The 23,642-nt window shown below is 60.9% G+C and overlaps 1 protein-coding gene across 2 annotated transcripts; it reads right to left on the bottom strand.

Moving 5' to 3' along the window:
- Positions 1-166: 166 nt before the first annotated feature.
- Positions 167-18,554, bottom strand: EVPL (envoplakin). Of its 2 annotated transcripts, none has more exons than XM_004374138.1 (22): positions 18,373-18,554; positions 15,861-15,960; positions 15,306-15,460; positions 15,096-15,222; positions 14,227-14,352; positions 14,023-14,061; positions 13,637-13,798; positions 13,445-13,552; positions 13,099-13,194; positions 11,743-11,868; positions 11,160-11,306; positions 10,866-11,020; positions 10,602-10,699; positions 10,172-10,344; positions 8,514-8,692; positions 8,301-8,439; positions 8,024-8,217; positions 7,546-7,696; positions 5,041-5,124; positions 4,803-4,913; positions 4,608-4,700; positions 167-3,852 (listed from the first exon to the last, which is right to left on the bottom strand). In XM_004374138.1, exons 1-22 carry the CDS (start codon positions 18,468-18,470, stop codon positions 412-414), a joined length of 6,102 nt encoding a protein of 2,033 aa, XP_004374195.1. In that variant the 5' UTR covers positions 18,471-18,554; the 3' UTR covers positions 167-411. The 2 variants fall into 2 exon arrangements, with proteins under 2 accessions (XP_004374195.1, XP_023584901.1); XM_023729133.1 differs by having other exon boundaries at positions 412-3,852; positions 10,172-10,378; positions 10,576-10,699; positions 18,373-18,470.
- Between the last annotated feature and the right edge of the window lie 5,088 nt (positions 18,555-23,642).

Below are 23,642 nucleotides of genomic sequence, written 5' to 3'. Positions count from 1 at the left end.
TGTCATGTCCCACAACCTCTTTCCTTGACCTCCCACACTCAACAGAACCACGGCCTCTCCAGACGCAGGGAGAGCTGGGCGTGTTCACGCCCAGAAGTGCTGTCCCTGTGCCCATCCCCAGACAAACTGACTCCATGTCCCCAGATGTAAATGAGAGGCTGGGTGGATGCGTTTATTGGAAGCACCAGGTGGGGGAGGGGGGAGGGAGAACAGGTCTGACCCTGTGGTCCGGGGATGGATCGGGCATCAGAGTCAGGGAGGGAGCCCAACACCAAGAACGGCTGAATAATGAGACAGCGGTCACACAGTGGGAAGCCCACTCCCTGGGGTTGATCAGGCTGCTTGGGGGGGCGAGGGGTGCACGACCCCACCGCGGCCCTCTCACACACACTCCCTTGACTGCTGGGCCTATCAGCGCAGGCAGCGCGGCCCCGTCGGGGAGGCAGAGCGGTAGCAGGAGTACCCTTTGAGCGTGGCCGGGAGCAGCAGCAGGCCACTCAGGGGGTCCTTGCGACAGCGCCCCATGGCCTCCTTGTAGCTCAGCCTCTCCTTGGAGAGGGGATCTGTCAGGTCCTTCTCGTAGCTGGCCTCGTCCTGCAGGAGCTGGGCCAGCTCGTCACTGATCATCCCGGAGAGCACGGCCTGGGCCACGGGGATGCGGCCGGTCCGCTTGGGGTCGATCAGCCCACCGGTCAGGTGCTGCGCCTGCAGGTGCGGGAGCACGCTCTCGCGGGGCATCCAGCCCTTCTGCACAGCCTCGCCCACCGACAGCCTCTTCCTGGTCACGGGGTCCTCGATGCCCGTGAAGGCCTTCTGGGCGTTGAGCAGCCTCTGTGTTGAGGTGTTCTCGATCAGCCCGTGCTCTATGGCCTTGTGCACCGAGTAGCGTTCCCGGGTGAGCAGGTCCACGATGCCCCCTGTGGCTGCCTGCGCCTCCAGCAGCTTCTGCCCAGTGATGGGGTCCAGCATGTTCTTGGCCACGGCTGTCTTGATGCTGCACTTGTTGTCTGTGGTCATGTCGTAGACCCCGGCGATAGGGAAGCTGTCATCACCGAGCACCAGGGAGAAGGCAGGCAAGAAGAAACTAGTGCTCTGGGGGGCGGGAGAGGCGACTGGGGCCTTGGAGATGATGGAGCTGATGGAGAGCGAGGAGCAGGGCTTGGTCTCGCCTGCCACGAGCAGGGCGAACTCAGAGATGGGCAGCCGGCCGTCCTTGTACAGGTGGAACGCCTCCTTGGAGATGTGCTGGCAACGGAGGGCGGCCTCGATGGAGTACTGCTTCCCGCTCTTGCGGTCCAGGAGCACCGACTCTTCCCCGCAGGGGCCCGAGGTGGTGACCTCCTCCCAGTCACACTCGAGTTCCTGCAGCTGGAGGTACTGGCTGCGGTCGATGATGCCACACCTGTAGGCCTCATATGGGGACATGTCCTTCCCCATCTCGGGCTCCAGGATGGAGATCTTGGTGGACAGGTTGGTCTCCCGCGTCTGGGTCTCCTGGCTGAGCTCCTCTCGGCTGACTCTGGTGTGGAGGTCCCACAGGGCCCGCTCCTTCTCGTAGATCTGGTCCTTCTCGCGGAGGATGGCTGCCTCGAGCTGCGAGAGCGCCTGGTCGCGCTGGGCTGCTCGCTGCCGCTCGCTCTCCATCTTCTGGCCGAGCAGCTGTGACTCCTCCTGCAGGTGCAGCACCTTCTGCTGCTTCTGCTGCTCCAGCTTGTGCAGCTCCTGCTGCAGCTGCCTGCACTCCTGGCTCGCCTGCTCCCGTGCCCTCTGCAGCTCGGCCTCCTCCCAAGCCCAGGTCCTGCCCAGCGCCTCGGCCCTGTCGATGCGCTGGCAGAGCCGCTGCACCTCCTCCTCCCGCCCTTGCCGCGCTGCTCGCTCCCTGTTGAGCAGCTCCCACACGTGTGACCGCTCTCCCTCCAGCGCCCGGTCCTTCTCCACCCGGATCACTTCCTTGTAGATGGTCTTCTCTTGAGACTTGGTGGTCTGCAGGATGTCGATCTGGGCCTGCAGGTTCTTGCACTCCCGATTCAACTCCATCACCCGGGCCTTCTCCTGGTCCAGGCCTCGCTGCAGGGTGCCTATGGACTTCTCCAGGTTTGGGTCCTTCTCCAGCTTGACCACCTCCTCCATGATGATCTTCTCCTGCACCGCCGGCGGCCTTGTCTGCAGCTCCTGGATCCTCAAGCGCAGCTGCCGCAGCTCCTTCTCCGCAGCCAGCTTCTTGCTGCAGTCCTCCTGGAAGCTGAGCAGGCCCTCCTGCTCCTCCACACTGGCCCGCAGCTGCTGCACCTCCCGCTCCAGCTGCCGCCGCCGGCCCACCTCCTCATCCAGGCTGCGGCCCAGCCGGCTGTGCTCTTCACGGAGTTTCGGGTCCTTCTGGGTGACCACCACCTCCTGCACCACCACCTTCTCCTCGGGCCGCCTCCTCTCCAGCAGCAGGAACTTGTTCTGCAGCTCGTAGAGCACGTCCTCCGTGGCCCGCCGCTTCTGGGCCGCCTCCCGCACCTCCTGGCGCAGCCGCTCAGCCTCCTTCTCCAGGACAGGGTCCTTCTCGTGGCGCACCACTTCCTTGTTCACCGTCTTGGTCTCCACCTTGGAGCGCTTCCGCCTCCACTCGTCACGCTCACCCTGCAGTCGGATGAGCTGCTCCTGGGACCGGCCACTGCTGTTGACCAGCTCGTTGAGCTGGGCCTTCAGCCGGTCGATTTCCCGCAGCACCTCGGGGTTCCTCTCATGCTTCACCACCTCCTGCGTCACCTCCTTGTACTCCACGGTGGGCTTCTGGGCCCGCAGCACAGCCAGGTCAGGCAGCAGCCTCTCCACCTCTTTCTCCGTGCTACTCCGCTTGCCGGCAGTCTCCTGCAGCTGCGCTCGGAGCCGCGCAATCTCCTGCTCCGTCTCCGGGTCCACCTGGAAGATCTGGAGGACCCGCTCCTGGAATTCCACTTTGGGCTTCTGCTTCTCCACCTCGCTGTGCTTTCCACGCAGCTCCTTCAGCTCCCGGGCCAGCACCGCGTTCTTGCTCCTCTCCTCCTCCAGGAGGCTTCTCAGCTTGGAGGACTCATTAAGAAGGCCAGGGTCCTGCTCCACCTTTTTCACCTCTTTCACGATGACCTTTGGCTCCATGGAGCTGATCATTCGCTCCAGCTCTTCTATGCGAGCCCGCAGCTTGGCCCCAGCCTCCTCAGCCGCCTTCCTCTGTGCGGCGTCCTCCTCCATCTGCAGCCTCAGAGCCTGGGTCGCCTTGACCATCTCCAGATCCTTCTCCACCTTGACCACTTCCTTCACCACCACCTTCTCCTTCACGTTTGCCTCTTTCTGTTCAAGGGTCAGCAGCTCCTTCTTTAGCTCCTCCAGCCGGGCAGAGATGGCGGTGTTCTCCCCCTGGAGGTGCCTGATCTCACTGCTGAGCTGGGCTGCCTGACTGTCCAGGCTGGGGTCCCGCTCGATTTGGGTGACCTCCTTGGTCAGCAGATGAGGCTGCATGGTCTTCCTCTTGCTCTCCAGCTGGACGACCTTCTGGGCCATGGCCTCCAGGTCTGCCTGCAGGCCAGCTCGTTTCTTGTTCTCATCCTCCACCTGGGACTTGACCTTGGATAGGCTGGTCTCAAGCTGGGGGTCCCGGTAGAACTCCACCACCTCCTTCTCCTCCAGCCTCTCCAAGGGCCGCTGGGTCCTCAGCTGTAGCAGCCGGTCCCTCTGTTTCTCCAGCTCGCACTGCACCTGGGCCACCCGCTTCCTCTCCTCCTCCAGCTGGGACATCATCGCTTCCGACTCCCGCCCTGCTTGTGCCCAGCTCTCGGACCCCTGCTTTGCATCATCGGTCACCTGGATGTCCTCACTGAGCTCCTTCTGCCAAGAGAGTGGAAGAAGGGGAGGGTACTGGGGTGAGGGGGAGGAAAGGGATGAGCCCTATCTTTCCATCCCCTTCTGATATCAGAGACCCTTCCCTGCTCCCAGAGACTATCTGGTAGGTCCTGGGAGATGATGCTGAAGACCTGAGATGCTTGGACGCAGGATCTGGAGAGGGCCCGGGAAATGCCCATGAGGCTCGGATGTTCAGGCCAAGTCTGCTCTGTAAAGTGTAGACAGTGCAGCTTCTCCCTTCCAAACCCCTCCCGTTCCCCTTCCATGCAGGCTCCCAGAAATGGGCCCCATACTCCTCCAGGGGTGCTGGAGTATGGCTGAGGGTCACAGAAGGCTGGCAAGTCCTCCGGTCAGTCACCAAGAGAGCTCCTGGCTCCTGGTCTCCCAGGGATGGAGATTTTGGTGGCCTCTTACCCAGTGCGGACTGGGTCCCAGGGCTGAAGGCTTTTGAGGATTTTCTCTGCTCTCCTGGGTAAGAGGTCTGGCCCCACTGGAGGACTTCCCAGTAGCTAAGCATCGTCACACTGAATGACATCCCCAGGGCCTACCTCTAGGATGGATACCAGCCTGTTAGAACTGACGGGGAGAGATGGGTGTGGGGCAGGGAGAGGCAGCTCCTTCAGTCTGCTGAGCCTGCCCAGAGGCTGGAGGCTGCAGGCTGAGGAGGGAGGGAAGACTCCCAGGTTAACGACCAGCCCGGGCTGGCTATTGCGGGAACGGAGTGGGCCTTGTCTCTGTACCTTCTCCAGCATCCTTCCGGCAAACGCCAGCTGCTGCAGCTGCTGCTGGTGTGCGGCTGCCGCCTCAGTATAGGCTCTGGTCAGGTTCTTCTCCTGGTGACGGCACGAGAGGGACAGGGAGGCAGAGTCAGCGCCTGCCTCGGAGACGTGGAGCTGGTGCTGAGGGACGCTGACCCCTGCCGGGTTCTGTCTCACCTGGGCCTGGATGCTTTCCTGCAGAGGAGCCACTCGGGGTCTCTTGGGGGCTGACACTGCCAGGGTGGGCTCCAGGGAGCAGCGGTAGGTGTCTGCCTGCAGCTCATAGTCCTGAGCAGGGAGGAAAGGACAACAGGCTGAAGTCCGTGGGGGAAGCTGGGTGTGGGGGAGCAGGGGCCTGGAAGAGGGAGGGAGGGTAGATGGACAAAGAGGGACAAACTGACATAAAACCGCTTACCTGGAGAGCTGCCTGCAGGTCCTGGGAGAGGCGGAATGCCATGGCCCTGTCCCGCTCTCGGTCCTTGATCTCCTGCACCAACCTCTGCCGGCGAAGACACAGGAGTCAAGGAAGCCGCTCCCCCTGACTGCCCTCCATCTGGGCCCAGGCAGCCAGTGTGGCCCAGGGTAGGAACCGAGGGACAGGAGGCCTGGACGGGCAGTCCCTCTCTCCTCGACCCCATTCTCCTGGTTTTCCCCCTTCCTCTCTTTAGCAGAGTCCTGTTCTTCTGCCTAGTGCCCCTCAGAGTTCTGTTCGAGCACAGCGGTTGTCAGACGTGAGCCTGCCTCAGAAGCAGCTGGAGGGTCTGTTACAACAGATTGCTGGGCCCACGCTCAGAGTGTCCGATGCAGGAGGTCTGGGGTGGGGCCTGAGAACTGACATTTCTGACATGTTCTCTGGTGATGCTGATGTTGCTGGTCCAGGGACCATTCTTTGAGAATCACTATTCCTGTAATCACCTGGGGAACTTCTTAAAGATGCTGATGCCCCGGCCCCAGTGAGTCCCATTTAATTGGTCTGGGGTGGCTCCTGGCATGGGAGTGTTTTGAAAGCTCCCAGGTGATTCTAATCTGCAGCCAGGGCTGCAAGTCTCCGTCCCAGGCCCTCTTCCTGGCGTAACCTCTACTCTCTCCCTAGATGCTCTCAATCTCCCGCAGCCCTAGGACCCAGCTGTTTGCCCTCAGCCCCCGCAACGGGACTCGCAGCCCACACCTTCCTCCCACAGATCCAACTCCCCACCTCGCCTTGGCACCTCACACTCAACTCGACCCCAACTAACTTCATTCCTTCTCCCCAAATGCACTCTGTTCCTGCCTTCCCCACCTCAGGTGGGGGTACCCCCTCTTCCTGAGTGTCCCAGACAGAACCCTGGGCAGCCCGGGACCTCTCCAATGCTGCCATCTGCATCTCTGAAATCCACCCACCTCTTCCACCCCCTAGGAGCCCTTTCCCATCCGTCCGCGCACCATCCTCTCGCCTGGATTTTCCCCTGGCTCCTACGTGTCTCCCTGTTTTCAGCCCTGCCCCTCCTCAGCCATGTCCACTGGGCAGCCAGAGCGACCCTGGTACACAGAAATCTGAAGGGTCCCTTCCCAGCAGCTTCCCAGTGCCCTCAGGATGATGTCCAGCATCTTCTTGTGTCCTGCAAAGGCTGTACCACCCGGTCCTCACCTCTAGTCATTCCTGTCCCCTGACCCACCGTGCCTCTGCTTGGGACATTTCACTCCCTGCCCCCCACAGCTACTTGATTTATCCCTCAGGTCTCGGGGTGGGTGCTGGCTCCTCCAGACCGCTTTCTCTGACCCCAGCCATGCCCGGCAGTGGGCGCCCACAGCACTTTGAACTCCTCCACAGAAGCGCTAATCCGCCTTGTGGCCTGTGACCTATCGTCCTCCCCACCTGACTGGGAGCTGCCTGAGAGGTGGGCTGGTCCCCCAGTCCCTGGTTGTGCCCTTAGCACCAAGCAGGGGTTTGACAGTATGAGGAGGAGAATGCAGTAGTGGCTGGAAGTCCTAGCAACTCTGCGGCCTGAGCGTGAAGCTCACCGCCCACCTTGGACCAGACAGAGACGGGCTGGGGGCTTATGTGGGAAAGGGGGAGCATTTCAGGGTGGGAGCGTGGGGTGTGCGAACCTGAGGCCTGGGTGCTCTGACCTTTGAAGAGCCCCCTGCTTGCATGGGTGATGCAGTGGTAAAACTGTCACCTGCCACGCGGGCGGCCTGGGTTCAATTCCTGGCCACTGCATTACAGACCTTTAAGGAGCCCTAATGGCTTAAAGATTAAGCACTTGGCTGCTAATCAAAAGGCTGGAGGTTCACACACTTATTGGCCTGACAGAGAGTGGAGAAACCCCGAGAGTATGGCACCTGGACACACTTTTAGCTCAGTAATGAAGTCACTGCCAAGGTTCACCCTTCAGCCAAAGATTAGACAGCCCCATAAAACAAAACGAGTCTCATGGGGCACACACAGCCCAGGGACAAGGACTAGAAGGCAGGAGGAGACAGAAAACCTGGTAATAGGGAACCCAAGGTCGAGAAGGGAGAATGTTGACATGTCATGGGGTTGTTAACCAATGTCATAAAACAATATGTGTACTGTTTAATGAGAAATTATCTGTTCCTGTAAACCTTCATCTAAAGTACAATAAAAAAAAATTAAAAAAAAAAAAAAAGGTTGGCGGTTCAAACCCACCCAGCAGCTCAGCGGGAGAAAGATCTGGTTATCTGCTCCCGTAAAGATGACAGCCTAGGAAACCCTATGGGGCAGTTCTACTCTGTCTCATAGGATCACTATGAGTTACAATCGACTCGTAGACACCTCACCCAAAGCACTTTTGAGCCTTGGTCACTAGGGGGCAACACGCGCACAGGCAGCTGCCCTGTGGAGGAGGCGGCCAGAGAGATGGCTTGAGACCCAGCTCTGGGCAGGGCCCCCAGGTCACCTGCAGCCCAGGCCCCGTACCTTCTGCGCCTGGAGCTTGTACGCAATGTGGCTGGGCCCATCGTGGGGCCCCACCTGGTTGTGGGGTAGGTGCTCCAGCCAGGAGCTCAGGTTGTCCGTGCAGTTCTTGAACTGCTGGTAGGTGAGGCCGGCATCCCGCACCATCTTCTCCCTGCAGGGGGACGAGGCCAGAGCAGAAGTGAGAGCTGCCCTCTGGGAACAGGTGAGGGGTTCAGGGAGGTGGCTGGGGGGTGCCTCCCTTCCTGGGACAGGTCAGGAGGCCTCAGTGACCCACTGTGCTCTCCCTACTCTGTGTCCTGATAGCCTCTGCCTGGCAGCTACCAGCTTGGGAGGCAGGTACTGCTATCATCCCATTTCACAGGTGGGGAAACTGAGCCTCAGAGAAGTTAAGTCACCAGCCCAAGGACAGTTTGTCAGCGGCAGCACCCAGCCTGCCCACCGTGGGGTTGTGCCACGTGCCTGGCAGCCCAGCACTCACCGCAGATCCACCTGGTCCCCCACGGCGTGGTAGCGGTCAATGAGGGCCCGCACCTGGCGCTGCTGGCGCGGCAGGTCTTGGCAGAACTCACAGAAGTTGTTTTGCAGCGCACCACACGTGCGCTCGGCTGCCTTCAGCTCGCGGTGCAGCCCCAGCATGCAGGCCTGCTGCTCCAGCAGCTCCCTCCGCTGGTGCTGGGGGGACACAGCCGCGATGCACCCTCAGTGGTTTGGCGAGACGCCCTGTCTGCCCTCCACCTGCAGAGCCTGGGCCTCACCTGCAGCTCGCTGACCCTCTCCTGCAGCGCGCCCGGGCCATCGGGGATGGGGGCCTCCTGGGCCAGGGCAGACTCGAAGCCCCGGATGATCCTGTCCGCATCCCGGATCTGCCGCTCCAGACCCAGGGCAGCCTTGGCTCTGCACATAGGGGAGGGTCAGGCAGCCTTCAGCCACACCATGTTACCCACCGCAGCCCTGTCCCCGGCACTCACTTGTCCCTGTAGAGATTGCACAGAACTTGCACGTCGCTGTACTTGTTTTTGACATTGTTGAGGGCCACGGGCAGCTGCAGGGCAGTGGGACCCACAGGCCGCGCCGACAGGAACGCCTCACACTCCTGCTGGGCCACCTCCTTCTCAGCTCCTAGGCTCTGCAGGTGCTGGGCTGTGTCCTGGCAGGGGCGGGCGGGGGTCAGGATCTCTGCTCTGGTCCACATGGAAGAGACAGACTCTGCCCAGCCCTCCTGCCAGGTCAACCCCCCTCCGCCCCCATGGAGGCAGGAGAGCTTGGCGGCTATGTGCTTGGGCTCAGGGCCAGAGAAGCAGGAACAGTCCTGGCTCTGCTAGTTACCATGTGGATGACCTTGGGCAAGTCAGCCTCTCTGACCCTCAGTCTCTTCGTCTACAGAATGAGTCGATGGAAGGAGTAAATGAGATCCTTAGCAGCATCAGGCACTCAATTACGTACTATTGTCACCTGGTCACAAAACCTTCAGGCCCCTACCTCGTCACTCCAGGATGAGGCAGCCAAGCCCTAGCTCTATCTGCATTCATTCCTCTTCTCAATCATTCATTCATCTTTTCCACAAGTTATGACAAGGAGACACTGCCTACACTCCCATCAAACTTCTCATGGCCTCTCGACACCCCTGATGTGGTAGACGCTGGGACTTCAGGACCCAAAGACATACTCCCCCCAGCCGCTCAGGTGCTGCCAGGAAGCAGCCCTCAACGCTGCTCGCTGTGGGGTTCGCCAGGCTGAGGGGCATCTCGTGAACAGTGACTCAGGAACACTGGTGTAAAGGCTCAGCCCTCCCCTACCCAGAGCTCCCTGGAACTGGCCTCAGAGACTGCCTCACAGGGCAGCGTCTCCGTCTGCAGTGCTGCCTCCGTCCCGCTCCACAGGCTCCCTCCCCTGCTCGCTCATCTCCATCCCAGGACCCAACCTGCAACACACACGCAAGCTCACCCTTTTCTGCCTCTGAAATCACCTCCGCCCCCACCGCGCCCCCTGGCCCAGCGGAAACATGACTCCTAATATCGATGGACAGCACAGTGGGGAGTGAGCGGAAGTAACAAGTTGCATATTAACATGAACGACATGATCCGCTTTTTTGAAAATCAAGCACAGACAATATACTTGAACAGAAACTGGTCTGGAAGAGATCACCCAGACTGCTCCCCTAGGTGTGGGCAAGGGGCAGCTTCATGCCCAGCTCTTCAGGAGCGTGGAGCTCAAGCTGCAAAGAACGTATTCTGCTTTGCTAGAGGTGTCTGCACGACACTGCAGCCTCTCCAGGAGGCCTTCCCCCCTAGAGCCTAGGTGCTCCGGGCTCCTCGCGGCCCTCATCAGGACACCCTGATTCTGGTCCGGCCCCTTCTAGAACCTTCCCAGACGTTACCACATTTCATCCTCCGCACAACCGAGCTGGGTAGTATTATGTCTGTGTCAGGGATGAGAATACTGAGGCGCAGAGGGGCTACAGGGCTTGCCCAAGGTCATGCACGGAGCTGGCCGTGGAGGGGCTGGGACCCAGCTTGTCTGAGCCCTGGGCTCTCCCCGCTCTGCCCGTCCCAGTCCCAGAGCTGCTCCGGCCTGTGCCTCGTCCCCCACTAAAGTGTGTGCACCTACCCGTCTTGCCTTCACCTACCTCGTGGCTGCAGATGCGCCCCTCCAGGTCCTCCAGGGGTGAGGTGCGGCTCAGTGGGGTCCGGGCCCAGGCCTGCACCTGCCTCTCTATCTGTGCCAGGTCCCCATCCAGCCGGGTCATCTGCATCAGGAGTTTCTGAGCCTGTGGTTCGGCTGGGGCCAAGCTGGTCGGAGCTGGGGGCACAGGGTGCTGGTAAGGGTCCAGGGCCTACCCTGTGTCTGCCCAAGGGGCCTCTCCCTGAGTGGCCAAAGAGAGGCCTATGTGGGGTGGGGTCGAGAGTGAGAGAGGTGGCCCCAAGGGCTTGCCAACCCTGGAGGTGATGTTGCTAACCCAGGGCCACCCCTTGCCCACTGCAGCCCCCCAGCAGTGACTGAAGTAGACATATACTCTCTCTATGCCCACACCCCACACCCTAGCCGGCCCCTGGCACCCTGCTGGCCTGGCCGCTCGGGCTCCGCAATGCTGATCTTCAGGCTGCTCTGGACGGTGGCCAGTTTCTGCCTCAGGGCCTGCAGCTCCGAGGCCAGCCTAGAATGAGGAGGAGATCAGAGGGGGGCCTGCCTCCTTTCCGCACTCCCTGCTGGGGTGGGGGTGGCATTTGGGCAGGGGACCTCAGACACCACAAGGCTGGCCTGGGCCCTCGGCCTGCCTCCTGTCCCTGAGTGTCACTGTGGTGACCGTGGGGGTGGCCCACCTGGAAGCCCTGGCCACAGCGTCAGGGTCTGGAGCCGGGATGCGGAAGCAGGCGGCCGGGGCGTGCTTGGTCTCCCCGTTGGGGCCCTGAACGACCCAGGTGTGCGGGTGAGAGTTGTCCAGCAGTGTGTAGCCCTCACCCCGCAGCAGCTGCACCTGGGGGCAGGTAGAGAGGGGCTCAGGCAGGGGGACAGGCAGAAGGGGCCTAGGCAAGACGGGGTGGGAACAGGTCAGGGGAGGGCAGGGCTTGGAGAGGAGTGGAGCTGGGTAAGGCCAGGGCAGCCGCAGCCCGTACTTCTCCCGAGTCCCAGTCGCAGATGCTCTCCACGTGCAGGGGCTGCTGGGGCGGGCTCCTGCGCAGGGGGAGAGGTGCCACCTCCTGGCTCTGCCGCTGCAGGTCCCCCACGGTCCTCTTGGCCACTGCCAGCTGCTTCTCCTCTGCCTGCCAGTGCAGGCAGTGGGGGCTCAGGCTCCACTTGAGCCCCGGCCCACATCTTCCCACACCTTGCCTCCCCGATGGCAGGGTCTCTAGGTCAGCAAGGTGAAAGGAGCCCCTCGCTGGGGGGCCGGGGCCCTGGGGTCTGTGATTGAGGTGTGGGCTTCCCAGCACCCAGGCTTCCAGAGTAGGAGTCAGAGGGGCCTCAGAGCTGTCCCAGGCACCTCCCTCCCATTACAGGTGAGGGAACTGACAGCCAGAGAGGGTGGATTTGCTGGTTACAGAGCTGGGAGCAGACTCCCTTCTCCTGCCCCCAGGCCTGGGCTCAGGGCAGGACTGCGTACCTGGGAGGGGAAAGGGGGAGGCTCAAACAGACAGACAGGCCGGATGCCCAGCAGTGGGGTGCAGTCGGGGGGAAGGTGGCTGGGTGGGGCCGTCTCACCTCCAGCTGTTGAAGCAGCTCTGTGCGGGCACCAGGTGGGCCCCCTGGAGCAAGGCTGTACTTGGTGTCCAGGCTGGAGTTGAGCTTCGCCAGGGTCTGGCTGACTGAGCTGGCCTCTTCCTGGAACTGAGGGTGCAGGTGGTCAAGGCCAAGCCCAGGGCAGCCTGCTACCTGCTGTCTGCTGCCCGCTGCTCCTGCTCACCAGCTGAACCCAACCTGAGCTGAACCCAACCTGAGCTGAACGCAAACAGCCTGAACCCAGCCCAGGCTGAACCCAAACTGGCTAAACCCAAACCTGGTAAACTTGAACTTACCGAACCCAACCCAATGAAATCCAAACCAACTAACCCTAAACTGGCTAAACCCAAACCAGCTGTTTGTGGGGCGTGTTTGTGGGCTAACTTGTCCCAGCCTCGCGGCAGGAGCTGGAAACGGGCTTTAAGGTAACACCGCACTGTTGGATGGTATTTTGGAAGGACCACCAGTGGGTGTGAAAATGCCCCCAGAACAGAACAAGCACGAGAGAGAAATCCTTGGCTTTTGTCTCTCTCCAAACTGTATGAAACAGCTGAGGTAAAAATTTGAAAAGAAAAAACAAAAACAGTTGTACATTATATCAGTGTTTCTTGGCCCTGTTTTCATTATTGTCCCCGAAGGGGCCTTCTAGACGATTTTTCCAACATCCCCCTTGTCTCCGTGAGGTATAACTAGCACACACACTGTGTATGTTTATGCACTACATGTTTAAGGGGCCCTGGTGGTGTAGTGGTTAAGTGCTTGGCTGCTAAACGAAAGGTCAGTGGTTCAAACCCACCAGCTGTTTCAAAGGAGAAAAGACCTGGCAATCTGGTCCTGCAATGATGACAGCTTAGGAAACCCTATGGGACAGCTCTACCCCGTCCTACAGAGTTGCTATGAGTCGTAATCGACTCGACGGCACACAGCAACAACTATATGTATATCTGTGCTTCATACATAAAAAGAGTAAGATCGTCTCCGCTCCCAAGAACCAATTGTCACACCCCTGGGGACGATAGCGCCCCTGTTGAGAGTGTGTGCAGGATATCATTTCCTTCTGGGGCCAAGTCACGATCACAAAGCTGTTTTATTTATGAGATGTCTTGCCGGTAACAGAGGGAGTCTCTGGGTGTAGAAATGGTTAACATGCTTGGTTGCTAACCGAAAGGTTGGAGGATCAAATCCACACACAAAAAATCAGCCACTGAAAACCCTGTGGAGCACAGTCCTACTCTGACACACACGGGGTCACCATGAGTTGGAGTTGGCTCGAAGGTAGTTGGTACTGGTGCCCAGCCCGGCCCTGAGCCTGCCCACCCGCCCTGCCCGCGGGCTCACCCGGTGGTAGGCCTCCACGTGCTGCTGGTGGCTCTCCTGGCAGATGCAGAGGTTCAGGAAGTTCTGCCACTCCATCTTTAGGGTCTCCTGGTGGGCCTGGGGACAGCAGCACAGAGCCTCGGACCACGCCCGCCTGTCCATCTGCCCCCTGCCCACTGTGCTCCATCCGGTCGTCTCTCTCTCCGCCCCCAGGGGCCTGGGGACAGCAGCACAGAGCCTCGGACCACGCCCGCCTGTCCATCTGCCCCCTGCCCACTGTGCTCCATCTGGCAGTCTCTCTCTCTGCCCCCAGTCTCCCGGAAGCCCCATGTGGTCCCCGAGGCAGTAGGAGGGTCAGGCCTTGCACCTGGATTGGCCCCACGGCCGGGTGCCTGAGCTCTATCATACGCTCCCCGTTGTCCTCCAGCTGGTTCACGCTCTGCTCCTGGCTCAGCAGCTCATATTGCTTGAAGTGCTGGGTGAGGCCGCGTGCGGGCAGTCAGGACCAGGTCAGTCCTTGTCACTCACACCCCCCGCGCCCCGCTCCCAGCCCCCGGACCTCGTACTCCCGCCGCATGCCCGCAGGGTCGGCCATGAGGTCGCTCCAGTCCTGCTGCAGGATGTGCTGCTGCTGCTTGGCCAGTGTGCTCAGCTGCCGCGTGCAGCCCTGCAGGTGTGTGTAGAGGCTGCCCAGGCTCTGGCCACGCCATGAGGCCGCCTTCTGCACTCAGCACAGTGAGCAAGCGCCGGCCCAAGAGGAGAGAGGGGGTGGCAAGAAGCACTATCAGCCAGGCTCCCAGCGCACTCCGCCACAGTCACCCTGTCACCCCGGCCTCCTGGTCCACCCTGCCCTCTGTCACCCTGTATACCCAGCCTCTGGGACCCAGCCTGCCCACGGTCACCCTGTCACCCTGGCCTCCTGGCCCCACCCTCCTCACTGCTCACCAGCAGGTCCTGGTACTGGCTTCTGATGGTAGCTGCGTCCTACCTCAACCAAGGGGGAGAAAACATGGGCCCAGTGAGAGGCAGGGTGCAGGGAGAGCCCACCCCGGGGCCCTCGTCCTCCATCCCTCTCCCCAAGGCCATCGGGGGCCTAGCTCTGACTCTGATGGGACAGGGGGCTGGAAGGGGCAGGGCTGGCGCACCCACCAGCCCCACGAGGCTCCACAGCTGCTGCCCGTAGGCTTCGATCTCCTTCTGCAGGATGTTGTGCTCGGCCACCTGCCGCTCCAGCTCCGCCATGCCTGGCCCATACTGGCCCTCGCACACTTGCTTCTACAGGAGGAGCCAGCGCTCAGCAGGCGGGGTGCAGGGCCCAGAGAACCCCTCCCACAGCGCCCTCCGGACTCTCCCACATCCTCACCGGGAGGAGGAGTGGATCATCCGGGCAGAGGATGGGAGGCAGGTGAGCAGCCAGGTGAGAGGCCTGCAGCTCACCCGGGGGACATGCCACTCTCCAGCGACCCTGGCTGCATTCCCTGGGTCCCACTGGTCCCAGGACTGGGGCTCAGCCTCTGAAAAGCCCCCTCCCTCCCTGCTTCCTCCCCGGGCCCGCCTCACTGCTTCCTGCCTGGACACCTCCAGCCATCTGTGCACGCCCTGCTCTGCCCCTCCTCTCCCCCACTGTCCCTTCGTTGTCACCACGACACCCCTTCGGTTGTGGCATCAAAAAGCAACTCCCTACCTGATGTTCAGGGTGCCCTGTGACCCGGCTCTGCCCACCTGCTCAGGGAACCCCACTTCCCATCCCACCCCAGGCCTCCTCCCAGCAGGAATCTTTGTTCTTCCTTCTGAAATGTTCTCTCCTCACCAGTCCACCCCTTTGCAGGCCCCCTCGTACAGGAGGCCTTCCCTAAACGCAGTCTCCTCTGCTCTCTGCCTTCTCAGGCCTCCAAACCATCCACAGGTCCCAGCACGCCCGTGTTTAAAGGCAGCTAGTTCTGGACTGTTCTCTGATCCCTGTAGGGAAGGACTCGGGGCTCTGAGAGGGCAGCTCAGACCTCAGTGGGGGGTCTTACCTGCTTCTGCTCCAGCACGCGTGCCCAGTCCACCCTGGGCCCCATGTCGGGCGGTAGCACCATCTTCTCGTACAAGGCACGGTACTCCGCACACTCCTGGGTCACCCGCTCATGCAGCTGCTTGATGCTGTGGAGAGGCGGACGGGGGGTGTCAGGCTGGGCTGGGGTCTCCTAGGGCCCCCCACTGCCTCCTGGCACCACCCCACTCACTCCTTCTCAATCTCTTCGGCCTGTGGGTGCTTGAGCCGTCGGGCCTTGTCCATGTCCAGAAAGAGGCCCTTGAGCAGCATCTCCGCCTCCTTCAGGTTGCGGCCTGTCTCCTGCTTGTGCTGCAGGGGCTGGCTGCGCTCGCTCTTCTGCTGGTCCTGGGGGCGTGGCCGGGACAGGCGGGTCCTCATCAGGGCCCAGAGGCCCCCACATTCTTGTTGCCCGTCTCTGCAGGCCTAAGTCCCACCCTGAGGGGATCTCAGCCGTACCTCAAGGCCCAGGGCATCTGTGGGCCTGGGCCCCCTCCCCAGACCCCTTTGGCCCCCAACATTGGGAGCCCAACAGAGAAGGTAGGCTGAGCCCTCTTCCACTGTGGGGTCTGAGGAGCAACAGGGGGTGTGGGCAGTGAACTGGGGGTATTGTCCCACCTCCACCATCACTAGTGAGCAGGAGAAGGGCAGAACCGGTGTGCAGCCCCAGAAGTCATCAGGCATGGCATGGGGCCTCCTCGGGCCGTCCAGCTGCCCCCTGCACTGGCCATCAGCTCTGCAACCTCACCTGCTGCAGCCTCTTCTGGGTCTCCAAGATGCACCTCTCCACGCGGTCGGCAGCGGCCTGCAGGCGGGAGATGAGCAAGGCCAGCTCCTGGGTGGCAGCCCTGGTGGGCGGCGGTGGACAGAGGGCACCACGGTGAGCAAAGGCCCCTCTGTTCCCCTTGGGAAGGAGCTCTGCCCCCCTAGGTGAGTCACCTGAGCCACCTCTGCCCTTTGCCACCCTGCAGCCAGGCCCACTGTCTGGGAGGGCGGAACCCATGTCCTGGGGGTGCTCTGTGGTCTCCCCCTGGCAAGAAGCTCTGAGACACCGACTCCTTGGGTTGAGGGGAGGGGACACCAACCCCAGCACGAGAGTTCAGAAAGCCAGGACCCCCGTCCTAGCTGTGTGGGATACGTGGAGGAAGAGGCGCCCCAGCCACCACCAGCTGTCCTAACAGTAAGCTCCAGACCTGCCCAGCTCCCTATCCACTTTCTCCGGTTGGCAGGCTGGTGGCCCAGGGAGCCAGTGAATCACTGGCTCAGCCGCTAACACCCGAGACAGCGAGGCGGGGCCCTGGGCGAGGTGGCCGGGCTCGCTGGGGACAGAACAGCAGCATGTGCTCCCATGCATACCAGCCCTGAGCCCCGCAGGGCTTTACCCAGGCATTAGCAACCATCTGGAAGAGCCACACGGCGCTGGAGCAAGGGGAGCCCACAGACTGCCGGGGCACCCCTACCTTCTCCAGATTCGGGGTTCAAGGCCCAGATTGGGACCTGGCTTGCTCTGGGCCACACAGCTTGTCAGGAGAGGGCATGCACCTAGGCTGGGCCCCAGGGTCCTTTTCTATGCATTCACTCTGGAACCTCTACAGAGGGCCTGTTGCATAGTGGTTACGGGGTCCAGCAGACCTCATAAAAGACACAGCGCCCTGTGGGGTCACAGAACTGTCCTGGGGGAGGGAGGCTGGAAGGCTCCACTGAGCTGGGATTTGAACCAGGGGTCAAACAGTGGGACTCCCAGGCAGAGGGGCAGCCAGTGAAGGCATAGCAATTGGAAGGAACTCTGTAGCCAGATGGCCTGTGTTTCAGCCTTATCCCTCACTACTGCTGTGTGACCTTGGGCAAGTTACCTAACTTCTCTGTGCCTCTGCTGCCTCACTTGAAAGTAGGGCTTTAATAATACCTACCTCAAAGGGTTACTGTGTGTTACAAGAATTAGTGCATTTGAAGCCTTTAGTACAGGTCCTAACGCAAAGCCAGCACCTAGTACGTGCCTTAAAGGCTGTCGGATCTGTTTACAGTGGCACCCCCAGTGCGTAGAATAGTAGGTGCTCAATAAGTGCTTGTTGAGTGAGTGGGTTGCATGTGAGGAGAATGATGGGTCCTCTCTAGGGGGCTGTATGCAGCCAGAGCCAGCACGGCCCCCTAGACTGATGGCCAGCCAGGAAGCCCACCCAGTGGCCCTGCCTGGGGAGGGGGCCTCGGGTGCTGAGTCCTGGTGCCTGGTCCTCGGTCTGGCCCCCTGGGAGGGCTGCTCCTGCCGGGAGGGGCATATCCCACCCTGGGTAGGGCTCAGGTGCCCCAGGGAGGACAGGTCACTCCATCGCGAGTCTTAGCTGCCGCCTCTCCCATCCGCCCAGACACCCAGCTGGGTGCTGTCACCTGATCCCTATCAGAGTAATGGGCCCCCCACACCCTCAGCTCCAGCATTTCATCTCTGCTCTCATCTTGGACGCCAGGTGACCTTCCACCTCCACCCTGCAGAGGGGGCTGGGGCCTAGTGGGTGGGAAGAACATCCACCAATTCTTCTGAGTGGGGGAACCCAGGAGCCCAAGGCCCTTGCCCCCAGCTGTCATGCAGACTGGGCCCCAGCAGAGAGCTGCCCACAGGCCCTCGGTGTGAGGGGGAAGGGGGGGCTAAGGGAGGCTCTGGGGGTGCCCCAGGCCGCGGGAACCTCCCCTTTGCACCACAGCACCCCCTTCATACATCCACTCAGTAAAGCAGTTACCCTAAAATCCCAAGGCCTGAGTGAGAACTCTAGGAAAAGCTGCAGCTCGGCAGGAGGGCAGCATAGCCCCTGCCTCCCTGCCCCCAGGCACCCCGTACTCAGCTTCTCTGGGCCCACCCTGTGCCCAGGCCCCCAGGTCCCCAGGTCATTTCCCAGGTTAAGCTGAGGCCAGGGACAGGGCTGTGGGGAGGGAGCCAGGCGCCCCAGCCTTCCAGCTGCCCACAGAGGCAGACATCTGCTCAGGCCCTGTCCAGCACCTCTCCCCTAGCGGCCTCAGCCTTGGGCCTCAGGCCCCCTGGACAAGCAAGAAGGCTTAGACTGCAATACCCCCACCCCTTGCCAGGGCTGGAGTCGGGCCTGGGCCAGCAGCTCCCAGCCGGGAGAGCACCGCCCTTGGGCCCTTTGGCCTGGGGATACCAAATGCGAGCGCTGGGCTGGTCCTGGGCTCCTGCTGGCTGCCGCCTCCAGGTAGCCGGAGTGCCTGGGCGCCACCCCCGCCCCAGCCACCCTCTGCCTGGCGCTGCTCACCGGCTGTGCTTGCTGGGGGACCCCTTGGGGGAGTCCTTGGCTGGGGAGCCTTTGGGGGACCCGTTCCCCTGGAAGCCTTTGCTCAGCCCCTTGAACATGGTGGTGAAGTCCGTGCCGGCTCAGGCTGGGCTCAGCTGGCGTGGGTGGCAGGCAGCGGCGTACGTCCTTGCTGGCCGGGCAGCTGGCTCTGGTGAGGTGGGGCGCAGGCGCGGGGGCCAGGCAGTTTCTGGGAGGCACCGCTGCAGGTGAGCAGAGCCCGGAGCTGCCGCGCATGCACCCAGGCGCGCCCACTCCAGCACAACCAGTTTGGGAGGAAAGGGCAGCACCTAGAGGCGGGGCAGCCACGCTGCCGCCTCCCAAGGAAGGTCAAGGCTTGTTACACCCACACACCCAGAGATCACACCCAGCTGGAGAAACGGCTGGCCGGGAGGGACAGGGCCCCAGACAGACGCAAGCAGGCCCAGGGACAGACCGGCTCAACCCTGGAGGCCCCCAGGGAGAGGTGGAGCGGGCTCGGGGTTAATGAATGCCTCCCGCCCGCTGCACAGGAGGCCCCGCCATCAGGCAGGCCCCCACCCACGCCGGGAGAGGTGGGGCGGGCTCCTGGCAGCCCTGGGATGGTGGGAAGCCAGGCTCCCTGCTCACGGTGCCCAGTTCTCTGCCGCGTGTTCTCACCGACATGATGGGGCGGCCAGGGGTCACGCACCGCCAGGCAAATGACACCATGAAGATTTTCAAAGTCAGGCACACCCAGCCTGGCTCCCCAGGTGTCAGCTCACCTGTATGTGGCTCTGGAGCCAGACACAGCAGGACGAGCGTGCCGGGGACCCTCAGATTCTCAGACCAACTCCAGAGGGTCCACCTCCCACCTCCCCGGCCCCCAGGCACCACCGGGTACTGCTATGCGCAGGGCCTAACTGAGCCTACTTGGAAGCCTCTGCGCTTGGGTTTACTGCCTGCCTCCCCTCCGGCTCACCTCACCTTGGACATGGCCCCCCGTGGATTTTATGAAGTCAGATTGAGTGGCTGGGGGTGCTGGCTCGTTGAGCTTTTCCTTCCATGAGAGCCCCAGGGTCCCCAGGAGCCGGGTGGATGGCCCACCCACCTTCTGAACATACTTCACTGTCTCAGCCCTAGAAGCCCCTTCCGCAGAGCTGGACTCATCCTCCTGACTCATTTCTGCAAACCAAGCGGTTTTGGTGGAAAAGGGTTCGAGGGGGAGCAAGGGGAGAGGGGAGATATGCAGGAGGGGGCTGGGCACCCTGGAGCCGTCCTGGCAGGCCTCGCTGGGGACAGACCACTGCTGGGGGCGGAGATGAGGGCCCAGCAGACGGGAGACCGGGGACAGCAGCCTGGCTCTGACCATTCCCCCCACTGGACAGGGAAGGCCTGAGTCCCCTTGGGCTCATCCCATGGACAAGCCACTGAACTTGGCCCTCATCTCCTGGCCAAGTGGAAACAGAAGGAGAGTGGTTGGTCAGCCGGCGCCTGAGCAGGGAAGGTCTCCAGCGCCCTCCGTGCCAGACATGTGTGAGTCGGGAGATGAAGCCAGAGATGTAAGGCCTGGGCAAGAGGCCACTAGCCTCCGTCCCCAGCCCCTCCGCACTTCATTCCTGGGTGACAATTTTCTTCTTACTACTAGTAGTGCGCCTGCAATCAGCTGTTATGAGAAAGCGGCTGTTCGTTTAAACGCCTGCTGGCTCCAGGAGCCAGCGCACCCTCCTGGACACAGAGAGGAGTTAGCTCGGTGTCCTTCATCTTTGCTACTGGGAGGTGATGGCCATGCCCCAGGGAGCCGAGACAGGATGTCACCCAGGCCACACTCTGCTGCCTCCCCAGGTGCCAGCAGGGACAAGATGTCCAGGGGAGGCCCTGCAGAGCTAGCAGAGGGCTAGGGGGTGGAAGGCAGCGAGGAGGCTGTGACCTGGGACATTCGAGCTTTGCCTCTTGGAAATAAATGAGCACCGTAGGGGCCTTCACACACCCCCGAGATTAGGGCTGATTGATTCACTGGAAGAAAAACAAGAGCTGAATTCCTGGCGTGACTGTCCAATGCCGAACCGAATCAGGCCCTGCTACCCAGATAAGGCTTGTGGGCAGCGGGCAGGCACGCCCAGGTTTCCAGGCGGCCGGTCGCTGCAGGCCAGTGGTTACCCCGATCACAGAGCAGTGTCCTGGCCGCAGGAATAAAATACAGGAGAAAGCACAGGAACAAAGAAAGAGGTCTGGCTCTCTTCATCCTTCATTTCTAGCCTCTCATCCTTTGGAGAAACATCTAGAAACAGGTAGGGTATGAAACACTAGAGGGAGAAAACCCATTCAGTTAGAAGGCCAGGATGGGGCTGACGCCATCCCACACGCAGCCATGAGGCCCACATGCCTGTGAGTACTTAAAATTTGGCTGGTCTGAATCAAGATGGGTTGTACCTTGTGGAAAATACACAGTGCATTTCCAAGACTTTGGATGAAAAACACAAATGTAAAATACCTGATTTTTTTATACTGATTACATATTGAAATGCTATTTTGAATTTGTCGAGTTAAATAGTATTTTTTTAAATTAATTTCATCTGTTTACGTTTTTAATGTGGCTATAGAAAATGGACAGGTTACAGCTTGACCTGCATCTGTGGCTCGCACAGTATTTCTACTGGACAGCTTTGACCTGGAAGCTGTCCAGGGCTCCCCAACTTCCGGTCTTCCCGGGCCTTGGCCCTGCCCTGTCTCCTCCTTTCGGATGAGGCAGGAGGCCCAGGACCTGGCTTCTCGTCCTGCCCAGACCTTGGTGAGCCTTTTCCCCTGCCTGGCCCTTGCTTCCTCATCTGTGGATTGAGAGGTGTGAGATTCAATGGTCTCCAAGGCTCCTTCCAGTTCTGTGCCAGCTATGACGTTAGGTGGCAACGTGGAAAGGGTGTCAGGGCTCAAGCCCCTTGGTGCCCACTCTCTTCCCTGCTCCGAGGGGCCCCTCAGGCCAGGGGCATCCCCCTTCCTACCAAAGCAGATGGTGGCAATTGCCAACTTTGCCCTGGGAGTCATAACCTGTGAGGCTCCCGTACGCTCCCTCAACAAGACAGGCTCTGCCATCTCAGGAAATTGCCCTGTTTGTACAAAAGCTCTGCCACCAGACCCTTGGAGCCAAGATACGCTTCCTGGGTCCGAGGGCTGGTGGGGAGGGGAATTAGCAGGTTCCTCAGGCGTCAGGAAGGTAGAGGCTGCAGCCTCAGGAATCTGCAGGGCTGTCTGGAGGCGGCTCTCTGGCTGCGAGTCTGCCTAGCAGTCCTGATGAGAAGGTGAAGGCCTACCCGGAGACAGCCGGAAGGGAGCTGTGGCTTGGAAAGAAAACAGATGCTGGCTTAAATCTTCTGGGGCTTCCTACAAGGAGGGCTCAGAGGAAGCAGCTCAAAAAAAGGAAAACCCTGCCTATGCCATGTAGTAGATGGCAGGAGTCTGGCCTAGGAGGGCAGGCCCCAGGCCGCGCGGGTCTGTTCCTCCTTAGGAATGAGCGATGAGCTCTTCTCTTGGGCGCCAGCCAGCCAGCCAGCCACGGTTCATTGTAGGGCAGTGCCAGTGCGGTCTGTGCCTCCCAGCCCCAGCAGCTGCCACTGCGCCAGCCATCCTTGCGTTCCAGAAGTCTGCAGCCCGCCCACTCTCCCTGGGAACTGCGGGGCCTCCTCACGTTGCCCAAGGGCTCTGGGCCTCCTGACACCTTTCAGACAACGGCCAGCCTTAAGGCTTGGTCTGGGTACCTGGGGCCTGTTACGCAGAAATTCAGGTCTGGCCAGAGCTGAGATCGTAAATTGCAGGGTCAACAGCATGGCAGCTGGGGAAGGTTACAGTGGTTGCAGCGGGGGTTCAGCCACACTAAGCTGCTCACTCGTCTGACAGAGAAAAAGGTTCATAAAAACGACGACAGAACAAACGAACAGCAGTCTGTCGCTGAGGGCAGGGCTGCCAGTCAGTCTTCATTGCCAGGAAACTGGATGGCGGGCGACTGGACTGGCGAACAATCAGCAGCTCCTGAGCCTCACTGCTGTGCTAGCCACCGAGGCTGAACAGGGCACAGTCCAGGGAAGGGAGGCGGACGGCAGTGGGGCCTGCTTGGCGGCAGGGGAGGTGGCTACGACCGGGAGGGTCCCCCCATACCTCTGCTCCGTTTGCCCCAGCTACTCCGTGTACAGCAGGACAAACTTGCTGGGTCCTGGGCCAGGCTGTCTCTGGCGAATTTCCTCTGCCAAGGGCTGCAGGAGCCCTGGTGGCACAGTGGTTAAGAGCTCAACTGCTAACCAAAAGTTTGGCAGTTCAAATCCATCAGCTACTCCTTGAAAACCCTATTGGGCAGTTCTACTCTGTCCTATAGGATCGCTGAGTTGGAATCAGCTCGATGGCAAGGGGTTTGGTTTAGGGCTGCAATACAGAGGCCCTGGTGGTGCAGTGATTAAGTGCTCAGCTGCTAACCGAAAGGTCGGTAATTGGAACCCACCAGCTGCTCCATGGGAGAAAGATGTGGTGGCAGTCCGCTTCCCAAAAGATTACAACCTTGGAAACCCTATGGGGCAGTCCTACTCTGTCCTACAGGGTTGCTGTGAGTTGGAATTGACGCGATGGCAACGGGCCTGGTCTTTCTTTGGTTGGGGCCACAGTGAGCAGAAAGAGCGGCTTCTCTGCAGTGTCACGTCTAGCTCTGTGGGTCTCCTTCCACGCGGAAGGCGTCTTGGGCAGGAGCGAAGGGAGAGCGCGCTGTTGTAGCGCCAGCTCCCCAACCCGCGGCGGGGAGAACAGGGAAGGCCGTGTGCCGGGACTCACATGCTAGCTGCTGAGCCTCCGCCCACCTTCTTCCCAGCAGTTTAGAAACAGACACCCCTATTTGACGAAATTGGCTCCGAGGTTGACTCACTTGCGCAGGGTCACATACCAATAAGCGAGGGAGCAGTGATCCAAACAGTCATCCGACACTGGGCTCCTGCTCTCCCCGCTGCACGACTCTTCCGGGGCAGGGTGGGTGGTTTTGGGTACTAATGCCTTCGCCTGCCCACAGCCCCACTGCATTCACAGACAAGCCAGAGCTAATGTCACTCAGAGTTCGTGGGCCGGATACGGACCGGCTCTTAACTGCCCTGCCTCTTGCCAAAGACCCCTGGGGAAAGCGAAAGGATGTGGCTCTTCCCCAAGCAGCAGACGCACTCAGCCACAGCCAAGCATGAGAACACATACTTGGAGTTAATGGAGGGAACAAGACCATCTGCTGACAACCGGGACTGCAGAGACGCAAG

This window comes from Trichechus manatus, unplaced genomic scaffold (genome assembly GCF_000243295.1).
Source record: "Trichechus manatus latirostris isolate Lorelei unplaced genomic scaffold, TriManLat1.0 scaffold00028, whole genome shotgun sequence".
Lineage (NCBI taxonomy): Eukaryota > Metazoa > Chordata > Mammalia > Sirenia > Trichechidae > Trichechus > Trichechus manatus.
The sequence above is the reverse complement of the archived record's forward strand: the minus strand, read 5'-3'. Positions and strand labels throughout refer to the sequence as shown.

Coding starts and splice junctions, on each gene's coding strand:
- EVPL (XM_023729133.1), bottom strand. CDS start 18,470: ATGTTCAAGGGGCTGAGCAAAGGCTTCCAGGGGAACGGGTCCCCCAAA. Junction 14,353..15,095: donor GCGTGCTGGAGCAGAAGCAG/GTAAGACCCCCC, acceptor CTCCTCCTGTAG/AAGCAAGTGTGCGAGGGCCA. Junction 8,440..8,513: donor TGCAATCTCTACAGGGACAA/GTGAGTGCCGGG, acceptor CCCTATGTGCAG/AGCCAAGGCTGCCCTGGGTC.